Genomic DNA, 11096 nt, shown 5'->3' on the forward strand with positions numbered 1-11096 from the left:
TGCCTCATGAGAGCACCAGCTGGGGTTGCTAGCTCTCTCGTCAAAGAGAAACCAGAAACCTGGAGTTGTTCATCTCTTTTAAACACTGGTAACTAATTTAAATTATTTTAAAATACAGCGTGTGCTAAACCTTTTCCATTCAAAGTGTGGTCAGGGAAGCCTTGGTACCACCTGGGAGCTTCTAAGACTTAAACTCCACCCCCTGCCATCATCTGCATTTTAATAAGATCTTCAGATGACTCATGCACCCATTAAAGTGAGAAGCCCCGAGTTAAACAGACTACATCTGGGAGCTGGAGGTGCTCTGGGCTGCCTGTTCATGACTCCTGACTCAGGTACTACAGCTCCACCTGTTAAGACCCAGGAGTGACCTGAAGTCCAAAATTCAGCCACTGCCTAGGGCTCCTTTAATTATATCAATTCATTCAAGTGTTATAAAAACCTTCTCGGTGGTAGGATGACAAAAATAAAAAGCCTGTAAACATGATTTCATCCCCCATCCCTTCTAAGGAGCTTCCTGTGACAGGAAATAGAATTCTAGTTGGCAAATGCAGTGATGTGCCATCGTCCCTTTAGTCCACCCCAGTCCAGTGGGGCTGGTTGGAGCCTGCCACCCGGTCACAATGCGGTAAGTTCCATTCACTAGTGCTCCTGTCCCAGGAGACTGGAGGCTCTTTGGCAGAAGCCCTTGCGGGGCCGGCCTCACAGCAGCAGACACAGGCAGGCGGGGAAGGAGTCTCTCCCCGAGGAACACTGTATTGCTCAGGTTGCTTGTGCCACGGCAGACATCCGGGGGAGGGCCGAGGGCCAGGTAAGGGGCACAGGTGCTGTCAGAAGCTTGGCTTGGCACTGGGGCTGAGATCATCCAGAGTCAGTGGCCTTGGACTTTTCCCTGCAGAAGCCAGACCGCTTAAAATGAGCCTCCAAAACAGGCCATGACGGGCAGCTGGAGGTGTCAGTCCTTGAAGGAGCTGCAGGCGTCACCCTGCTGCTCTTTCTCGGTGGCCGAGAGCTCCCCGTTCATTTCCTGCAGCGGGTGGTAGACGTAGGACCCATCCAGGTGTCGGCTCCGCTCTGCTCTGGCACCGAGGAGCAAGGACACGTTCACCCCCATGCTGGTCAGCAGAAGGAAAACCAGGACCAGGGTAAGGGCCAGCCAGGCAGTCCTGGGGGCAGGAGGGAAATCTCAGATTCAGGGCTGTGGCTGTGTTGGAGGGTCATTCCTCCCTCTTACTTTGCTCTTCTACCCCAAACAGGGGCACAGGGTTGGGGCCTCCAAAGACCCCACAGTGACTGTCAAGGAACAAAATGAGCCTTTCTATGGGGCTGAGGCACAACTCCAGACCTGTGTTTGGGGAGCAGTGGGAACAGCTGCTGTGTGGGACGCAGCCAGTGCTGCTGTATCTCCTGATATTTCAAGAGAAACCATTAAAACAAAAGGGTTTTATGTAAATGTTACTGATTTTCAGATGTTGTTAATAATCTTTTAAAAATGTTAAATTATGCCCAGGCTGGTGTGGCTCAGTGGATTGATCCTGCAAACCAAAGGGTCACCGATTCCATTCCCAGTCAGGGCACATGCCTGGGCTGTGGGCCAGGTCCCCAGTGGGGGGCACGTGAGAGGCAACCACGTTTCTCTCCCTCTCTCCCTCCCTCTCTCTGAAGATAAATACATAAAATATTTTTAATAAAAGATGTTAAATTGTGAAGACCAAGTCAAATGACCTGATCCTGCCCTGGGAAGCACCAGCCTGCATCCTGTGCTCCACAGGACGGTGACCACAGACAGACTGGACTCTGTCCCAGGGTCCTCAGAGCAGACACAGCAGGGAGAAGCGACATCCCTTCCTCCACGGCAGGAAGTGGTGGGTGCAGAGCTATGTCTTTCAGTGACCCTTCCTCCTCCCCATGAACCTTCAGCTGAAGCCCTCAAGGAGAAGAGAGCCCTGGCAGGCTGCTGGTGCGGGGCCTGCAGCTGCACACACCAGCCCCCATGGCTCCCTTTCCCATGCTGGTGGCTGCTAATGGATTCCAGGTCTGGGGTGGGCGGGTCCCCAAAGTCTCACACCTGAGAAGCCTGAGCTTAAGGCCAGGGGCTGGAGCACCTGCCCCTGCTCTGGTGCATCTGAAAACACACTGTCAGTTTTCTCCAGGCCTCACCCTACCAGACTCACTGGGTCGGCATCCCCAGGAGGGACCTGGCACCTGGTCCCAGGTGCTGCCTCTGGAACAGTGCTGGGGAGCTCTCCATTCACACCCACAGCTGGTGTCCACCTCCGGAGGAGCTGGGCGGAGCGGGCTGGGCCAGGCCAGGCACCCAGGCCTGGGCTATGGGAGGTGAGAACCATGAGAAGCGAGTCCTTGAAGCAGGTCCTGGGACCGTGAGTGCCCGCATCACCTGGAGTGCAGATGCCGGCTGCTCCCCAGACCTCCCGAGGTGGAAACTCCGGGGATGGGGCCCAGCACTCTTTCAATACACCATCCTCCCTGAGGTCAGATTTGAAAATAAAGCCTCCGCACAAGGCCTGAGAAACCAGGCTAGTTCCTTGGGGCTCAGTGCTTCTGCCCTGGGAGCTGAGAACAAGCTGTGAGTGTCACGACCAAGGACAGTAAGCCCATGCCCAGCCACCTTGACTCCCATGGGGGTGGTGACCAGGGTCCTTCTCACCACATCCCTCGAGTGTTGGCTGTGACTCTCCCTGTGCTCATGTTGGAGAAATGTCACCTGGATGCCCAGCTGCCACCTGTCAGCCTTATCCAGTCCCTTGAAGGTGGGGGGGGGGGTTCCTGCCACCTCTGCCCCAGGTCCCACCAAAGCACCTACCCAGTGAGAAGGGAGAATTCTCTTGTCTGCAGGGTGACCTCGGATGGCTGGAGACACTGCTTCACTGTAAGATACCAGGGTGAGGCTGAGGGTCTGGGAAGGTCTGAGTCTGCCTTCTCCTGCCCCCAAGGGCCCTGAGAGGGGCCGTACCTTGGGAGAGAATGCTGTTCAGGGTTGGTGTCTGGGTGAGGTTGCAGTTGCCGGTCTGGGGGTTGCAGGGACATTGGTGCTCACACTCACAAGGCTTCTGGCAGCCTGGCCCGTACCAGCCAAGGGGACACTCTGCAGTGAGGAGACAGAGATGCAGAGGTGGAGGTACCTGTGGCACAGCCTCTCTCTGCACTGACAAGATAGGGCCAGGGTGTGTACAGAGCTGGGCTAAAGGAGAGGTGCACCCACCTACACACATCCTCCCTCAGGCCAGCCCCTGGAGGTGCCCTGGGTGGTGCTCCCTCCTGGCTGACTCAGTGAGCCAGGAGGGAGCACCGTCTACTTACCCTGTACACAGCTGTCACCAGTGAAGCCAGGGGGACAGGTGCAGGTCCCCTGAGCTGGGTCACAGGTAGCTCCATTCTGGCACTGGCACTTCCTGGCACAGTCCTCCCCGAAGGAGCCATTGCTGCAAGCTGGGATGGGGGAAGGAAGGTCTTTGCAAAATCTGGCCCTGTCCTTCCCAGGCTGGGGCTGACAGGGTTGCAAATGGACCTCAGTCATTCTGCATGGCCTTTAGGCTCACATATTCTCCCAACAGAGTAATTGACAATGTGCCAGGCCCTGAGGCTATGAGCTCATGGAGCTTCCAGGCTAGGAGGGCAGGGGGCCAGCAAGCTAGAAAGCAAATGTCAAAGTACAAACGAGGAGAAATACTGCGGGGTCCTGACCTTTTGGTAGCAGCAAACCACTGAGGGGCTGGCCTCCAAGGACCTGACATTAGGCTGAGACTTAGAGAGGAAGAGCAGAGTGGGTACAGTGAACAGGGAGGGGTTGGAGCACCCAGGGCCTGGCAGGTGACACTGAACAGTTGGAGTTTTTCACCAGGTGTGAAAGAAAGCCACTGAAGGGTTTAAGCTGTGTATGGTTGTAGTGGGCTGAATCGTGCCCCCCGCTACTACCCGCCCCCCTGCCACTGCCAAAATATGTCCTGATTCCTAGAACCTGTAAATGGGAACTTATTTGGAAATATGGTCTTCACAGATACACTTAAGTGAAAGATCTTGAGATGAAATCGTTTTAGATTTAGGGTGAGCCCCAATCCAGTGACCAGGGGCCCTTGGTAAGATAACGGAGGGAGAGTGCACACACAGAAGACTGTGTGAAGACAGAGGCAGAGACTGGAGTGCTGTGGCCAAAAGCCAAAGGAATGCTGGAAGCCAAGAGCTGGAAGGGTCCTCTGCTAGACCCTTCAGAGGGAGCACAACTCTGACAACACCCTGAGTGTCAGAGAACACAGTTCTTTTGTTTTAAGCTGCCTTATTTGTAGAATTTGTTGCAGCAGCCTCAGCACACTAATGTAGTGAGGCAAGAGCAAGAGACACAAGGCAAGCAACGTGCAGACCAAGAGGCAAAGATGAAGGCAGCTGCCACAATTACCGTACCCTCTCCCCGTGTGCATGGCGGCTGGGGAGGGGCTGGCCTGCTGGCTTTTACCTTCACTGCAGTTGGACCCTGTCCATCCAGCTTCGCAGCGGCAGCCGGCTGCCAAGACAAGACCGAGAAGGTCAGGTGAGGGCCCACGCAGAGATGGGCAGGGAGAGCTGGGAGCCTGGGTTAGAGCTGCCTCCCCAGAGTCCCCACTCACTCTCTGTGCACAGCCCGTGCTGGCTGCAGTTGGAGGGGCCACAGTCCAGCTTGTCGCAGGCAGCGCCCCACCAGAAGTGCCCCGTGCACTGGCAGCGCCCCTCCACACAGGTCCCGTGGCCGCTGCAGTCAGGTGGCTGGCAGCGGGGCTTGTGCACACACACCACAGTGGACACGCTTCGAGGACAGCGCCACATGTTGTCCTGGCTGCAAGGGCACACAGTGTTTGAAGAGAGGCTGCAGTGCCAGCCATCCCCAGCCAGCCCCTCTGACCTCCTGCTGCAGCCCACTGCCTTTCTCCGTTGCCCCACCTCCAAACTTTTGTAGGTTCTTTATAATCCCCATAGTCCCTCTCACCCCAGGGCCTTTGCACATGCTGCTTTCTCTGTCTAGAAGGCTTTCCCACCCCAGCTGCCTAGCCACCTCCTCTTCCTTCAGATCTCGGCTCATGCTTCATTATCTTCAGAAAGTTTTCTTCCTGACTAATTAATCCCCTTTCACCAGCTTTCACCACTGGTACACTATGTGTACTTCCTATAAGCAGTGAGAGGCAGGGATCCTGGCTCTTCCTGCTCACTGCTGAATCCCAGGGCCTGGCACATAGTAGGTACTCAGTATTTTTGAATGAGGCAGTCCAGAACAGGCCTGGACCTCAAGAAGGAGACTCCAGTGCATTTACCAGTGATCTGACGGGTAACTGGCCAGGGTCCCATTGAGCACGAAGGTCGCGGAGCCCCCTCCATCCAGGTTGATGGCGTTGACCACATCCTGTTTCAGCAGGAACTCCGCCATCTCCCACAGGTTGATGCTGCAGCACAAGAGTGGCACTGCTGACACAGCCCACCACTACTTCTGGTGGAATTCTTATTTTCCATGGTAGATGACATTGTGCTGGCAGGAAAATTTCTAAATGGCCTCCCAAAGATGCCCCACCCAAGTCCCCAGGAGCTGTGAATATAAGAGAGATCACGCCCACGATGATGGTGTACTACATGGCACAGCTATCCACAAACGGGGACCCTGTCCTGGGTTACCTGGGCCGGCCCAATGGAATCACAAGAGCCCTTTCAGACAACTTTCTCTGGCCAGCAGTGGAAGAGGAACTGAGAGAGACTAGAAATCTGAGGGGATCAGAGGGATGTGACACATCTGATGGCTTGAAGGCAGGGAGGGTGCACCCGTGAGGAGGCATGTGGGTGGCCGCAGGAGCAGAGGCCCCGGCTGGCAGCCAACAAGGACACAAAGACCTCAGTCCTTCAAGTGCAAGGGACTGCATTCTGCCAACAGTGTAAATGAGCTGGGAAGAGGGTTTTTTCCCTCCCACCCAGACGCTGCAGATGAGTGCCCTGCCTGGCTAAGAGCTTGCCTGCGTTGTGAAAGTGGGCCCCGGACAGAGCCCACTGAGCCCTCTGTACTCCCCACCTACAGAATTCTGATGCAACAAGTGGGTGCTCATTTGTTATATAGAAATAGCACAAGACACTCTTCTTACAGAGCAGGAAACTGGGCTCAGAGGGGCTCAGTGACTTGTCTATGGCCACAGAGCTAGCAGATAGCCAAGCTGGGACTGGCGTCCAGGTCTTCTCCCCACTAACTCTGTGATCACTTCCTTTCACTCCAAATGAGGCTCAGGAGGGAGGACGCCTAAACTAGGGGGAATGAGAAGAAGGATGTGGGGGATGATGAGTTCTTGGAAGTGGTACAGACTATGGGAAGGCAGGGGACAGATGGGTATGAACATCCCCAGGAACAGTTGCAGGTCAGAGGCCAGCCATCAGTGGGTCCAAGTTCCTCAAAGCAGGACTCAGCCCAGAACCAGAGGCTCTGGTTCCTGGCACTCACCCCCGCTGTTCTGTTTGCCCATCTGCATGGAAGAGCACCAGCTGCCCCTTCCGGTCATGGCCCACGGCTGTCCTGGCTGATATCACATTCACAAATTTGCTGAAGGAACCTGGAAGAGAAGCAGCTGGGCTAATCACGGGCCCTTGGGAGGCCCTCTGGCTGTCACTACTACCTGCCGCCAGTCCAATGTTGCCTCCCAGTCCATGCCATCCAGCGTTTCACTGCCTCCCCGCTGCCCCATTCCAGTCAGGCTCACAGAGGAGCCAGAGGGCTCTTCTTAAAGTGGAAATCAAGTGATGTCAGCCCCCAGGGGAAAACACTCTTATGGCTTCCACCGTCCTTAGAGCAATATCCAGACGCCTTTTCAAGGCCCAGAATGAGCATCCTGGTCTGCTCTTCTACCTCATCACCCTGCAGCCACTTTCTGTTCCCTCTGGCTGGACTGCACTTCTCCTCACCTATTCCCAGGGCTTGGTCCTTCTGATCTAAGTCACCTCCTCCATGAGGCCATCCCTGACTGCTTGTTCTAAAATAGGCCAATTCCACATTAGGGCCATGATGTCCCTTCCCTGACCCAGCATTCCACATTCCAGTGGTTTTCAAACTTGAGTGTCCATCAGAATCACCCAGAGGGGCTTGTTAAAACACACAGGTGTGGGCCTCACCCCCAGGGATTCTGATCCTGTGGGTCTGAGGTAGGTCTGAAGCTCTGAATTTATAACAAGCTCCTGGGTAACATAGATACTGCTGGTCCATGAACATGTTTGCAGCACCTTTCTATTCCTTTGCCAGTAGCCCCTTTTCCACAACTTCATTTTTCTTTCTTAGCATTTACTACTTCATTTTAGCAAATTATATTTCTCCCTCTTATATACTGAGCAGGCACTTACCTGTCTTAATCCCTGATCCCCAGTACCTAGAACAGTACTTACTGAAAGGCCTCCCCACAGCCCCCCCGGTCCTCACTCTCAGGAGTGCTGTTGCCACCCCAACCCCACCTGTCTCCTGTGTCTCTTCGCACTCAGCCGCCTGGCTCTCATTGATGTAGATGCTTCCATTTCGTATTAGCCACACGACCCCACTCAGCAGCTCCACAAATGGATTCTCAGTGCTCAGCACCTCCTCTTCAGACAGATACCTGGACACAGGGAAGGTGTGAGGCTCACTAACTAGCAGGGGCAGCTGTGGGTGGTGGGGCTCCTTCACCACTGCACCCCCAACAGCTTGGCTGCCCCAGGAACCTGCCTGGACCTGATCCCTAAAGGAGCCTTACAATCAGTCTACACAGTCCAGGCTACATGTCATTTAACAGGAACCTTCAATTTCCCAGGCTGTCATCCTAGCCAAACTACCTCCTGATGTCTGTGCAGCTGGTAACTGGCCTCCTTGCCTCCACTATGGCCCTCCAGCCTAGTCTCCAGCAAGGGTTAGAGCAAGCTTGCAAATAATCAGTCGGTCCTATCATCCGTCCTCTGATACTCAGCCCTTCCTTCAGTCCTTGGTACACACCAAGCTCCTATGTACCTCTGAGTCTTTGTGTTTGCTGTTCCTTCTGACTGCGATGCTCTTCCTCCAGTTCTGACCCTGGCTGACTTGTGATTAATCTTCAGGCCTCTCAACTCAGAGATCACCTTCTCAAAAAAGCTTTTCCTGATCACCCTCCCTAAAATCAACACTCTATTTACAATTGGCTCACCGTCTTCATTGCTCCCCTGCACATACACAATTTATCTACATTGTCGCATTGGCCTTTGTTTATCTTTCCTAGTAATGGGAGAGGTCCGTGAAAAAGCAAAGGCTGTTTGTGCTTGTTCACTGCTATACATATCTCCAGTATACAGCACATTATGTGACACAAAGCAGGGGCTCGGGGGTGACAAATGAACTCTGCAAATTGGTTATCACTACCCTCATTCTGCAGATGAGGAAACGGAGGCTCAGCTTGGCTAGGTGGGTGGAATACGGCAGTACAGATACAACCTAAATCTCAGGATCTCTGTCCACGACAGTCGCGGGGCTCCCTGCTTCCTCACCCGGTGACCAAGGTCCCGTCGCGGCGGATCCCGAACTGCGCGTTCTGTAGCCCCCCGGCGCTGCTCACCCGCCGCCCGGCGCTCACCACGTTCCCCAGGCACTCCCCGGTGTCCATGCGGAAAAAGCCGCCGTTCTGGGCGACACTGCAGCCGGCCTCCCGCACAGTCTCTTCCACGGTGGCGCGGCGCCTGGACGCGCAGCCGCCGGGCCCACCCGGCTCCAGCACGGAGAAGCTGCGCAGGGGCTCAGCGGCCCGCGTCAAGTGGCCAGTCACGGCGCGGCCCGCGAAATGCGAAACGAAAGTGCGCACCGAAAGGCCGCGGGCGCCGGGGGTCGCCGGGGAGGGCTGCCAGCTCTCGTGCTCGCGGCCGCCGACACGCACCCTGGCGCAGTCCCGGGCTGAGCGCGCGCGCAGGGAAGGGTAGGGCAGCAGCAAGTCGTCGTCCAGGGAGGCCCTGTGGGGTGGGGCGGCCGCGAACTTAGAGGGCTGCGGCCGGGCAGAGGATCCCCCGAACCGGGCTCTCCCCCGACCACCCTCGAGGACTGTACTCACCCCCGACTGAAGCCGTCAGACACCTTCCAGAGGAGCGTAAATAAGAGAAGCCGGTCACCCATGGAGGCCGCCATGTTGAACTGGGGGCTCCGGTCACGTGGGCTAGACCCACGTGACTCAGGACCCCTGGTGGAGGCTGAGAGAATCGGTACCTACCTTCGGAAAGGGTGTGGTGAGATCTCGTCCAGTAATTCATTGTGCTTTTCCCGGAGGGGGTGTGGCGCTGGGGTGGCGGCGGGAACTTTTAAAGTTGATGTAATTTCAACCTACAGCAGTCGAAAGAGCAGTATAAAGAACTCCGGTATAGGGGAAAAATGGACACAACTGTAATAGAATAACAGCTTTAAAAAAAAGAACTTCGGCATATTTTTACTTATCTTTACCAATTGTTAACTTTTGCCCCATTTGCTTCAGTATTTGTACTTTATTCATGTGCATTTTTTCTACTACTTGCAGCCAAATTGCAAACATCATGATCCTTCATCTCAATAAACTATGTGTCTTATACAAAAAGGACATTTTCTTGCATAACCACAGGATAGTTAAAGATCAGGACATTTCATATTGGTAGAGTTCTATTAACTATTCATAGTTCATATTAGAATTTTATCAGTTGTCTCTATAATGTCCCATTAAAAAAGAAACAAGAGGCTCCAAATGGAGTAAGTTGTGCTAAGCTTCACATCACGGAACAGAGACTTGATACCTAACCTAATTGCAGTTTCAGCCCCTCTCAGGAAGGTAATCTTAACGTCACTCTGGATTTTCCTGGCTAGCACTACAGAGGTAAAATTGTAGACAAAAAAGCGGCTCTATGAAAAGTAACCTCACAAGTTGTTAACCGGGTCAGGTCATGCCCCCAGCCTGTAACTTCTGTAGTGAAAGGTTTAACTCTTCACTTTAAACAAACCAGGTCCATTGTTTCTGTGCATCTAGGTTAACACAGCTTTTAAATCACCCCCCTTTTAGGCCCCTCCTTCGAAAGCAAGAGAGCTCAAATCTTAACAGCCTATAACCCGATCCCTGCCTTGCTTTCTCCCACTTTCCTGTAATCTTCCTTACACCCCCTCCTTAATCTCAAATTCATAAACCATTACTCTCTGAAGGATTTTTCTTAATCTGTTGAGATCTTGCTTCCAGGCATATCCTGTGTTTAGCTCAAATATATGACTATAAAAATTCTCTACAGGTTTGGATGTTCTTATACCAACATGTGCCTGATAGACCCCTTTTGTTTCTTGAAGGGAGTGATCTTGCCTGAAACAATCCACTCCTTTTCTTCTATGTATAAAAGTCTTCCATCTAAAACAACTCCTTGGAGCTCCTTTCTAATGGCTAGAGAGGATGCTGCCTGATTCGTGACTCATCTAACAAAGCCAATTAGTTCCCCAAATTTATGAAGTTGAATTTTTTTATAGTCCTTTGTAGCTCATTTCCTCATGTGTCTTTGGTCTCCCTGAATCTGGAACAGTTCCTTAGCCTTTCTTTGTCTTTAATGATCTTGACGTTTAGGAAGAGAATAGGCAGGTCAGTTAGATAATTTGCAGGGATCCTTGTTAAAATATTGAGAATTTCAGGATGTCGAGAGCAGAGTGTGAAAGCAAGCGTGGGATCCCTGTGTGCGCAGGCCCTGACACCTGCACAGGCTGGAAGCCCATGAAGCTGGCCTGTTATTTTGTAGCACATACTTTAGCAATCCTTTGAGAGGACACTTCTTTTCAGGCCTCTGTTCCAGGGCAGTGTCCAGGGTTAGGTGGCACCTGTTGGTGCCAGTACAACACATGGGCCACCTGGGAGCCAGCACAAGTCTGGCTGGCCTCTGGTGTCATGGGTACTCAGGGCCAGGCCATACCCTTACTGTCCCCAATCAGTATGATTAGTGCTTGAACTCAGATGCCTCTTTGAGCCAGTGCTCCTGAGGGTCTTTCGGGCTGAGTGTACTGGGTTGGATTGTGTCCCCCCAGAAACATAGAATGTGACCTTCTTGGGAAGTAGAATCTTTGCAGATGTGATTAGTTAAGATGAGGTGGGACTGCAGTAGAGTGG

The 11096-nt window shown here is 53.4% G+C and overlaps 1 protein-coding gene across 3 annotated transcripts; it reads right to left on the reverse strand.

Moving 5' to 3' along the window:
- Positions 1 to 380: 380 nt before the first annotated feature.
- NAGPA (N-acetylglucosamine-1-phosphodiester alpha-N-acetylglucosaminidase) lies at positions 381 to 9147 on the reverse strand. Of its 3 annotated transcripts, none has more exons than XM_037143492.2 (11): positions 9051 to 9147; positions 8497 to 8952; positions 7462 to 7601; positions 6464 to 6572; positions 5301 to 5429; positions 4623 to 4828; positions 4472 to 4519; positions 3322 to 3450; positions 2975 to 3106; positions 2825 to 2888; positions 381 to 1166 (listed from the first exon to the last, which is right to left on the reverse strand). In XM_037143492.2, exons 1-11 carry the CDS (start codon positions 9122 to 9124, stop codon positions 956 to 958), a joined length of 1698 nt encoding a protein of 565 aa, XP_036999387.2. In that variant the 5' UTR covers positions 9125 to 9147; the 3' UTR covers positions 381 to 955. The 3 variants fall into 3 exon arrangements, with proteins under 3 accessions (XP_036999387.2, XP_036999388.2, XP_053527759.1); XM_053671784.1 differs by lacking the exon at positions 381 to 1166 and adding an exon at positions 1187 to 2328; XM_037143493.2 differs by lacking the exon at positions 4472 to 4519.
- Between the last annotated feature and the right edge of the window lie 1949 nt (positions 9148 to 11096).

Source organism: Artibeus jamaicensis, unplaced genomic scaffold, assembly GCF_021234435.1.
Source record: "Artibeus jamaicensis isolate MK-2021 breed Jamaican fruit bat unplaced genomic scaffold, CSHL_Jam_final contig_700, whole genome shotgun sequence".
In the NCBI taxonomy this organism is placed as follows: domain Eukaryota; kingdom Metazoa; phylum Chordata; class Mammalia; order Chiroptera; family Phyllostomidae; genus Artibeus; species Artibeus jamaicensis.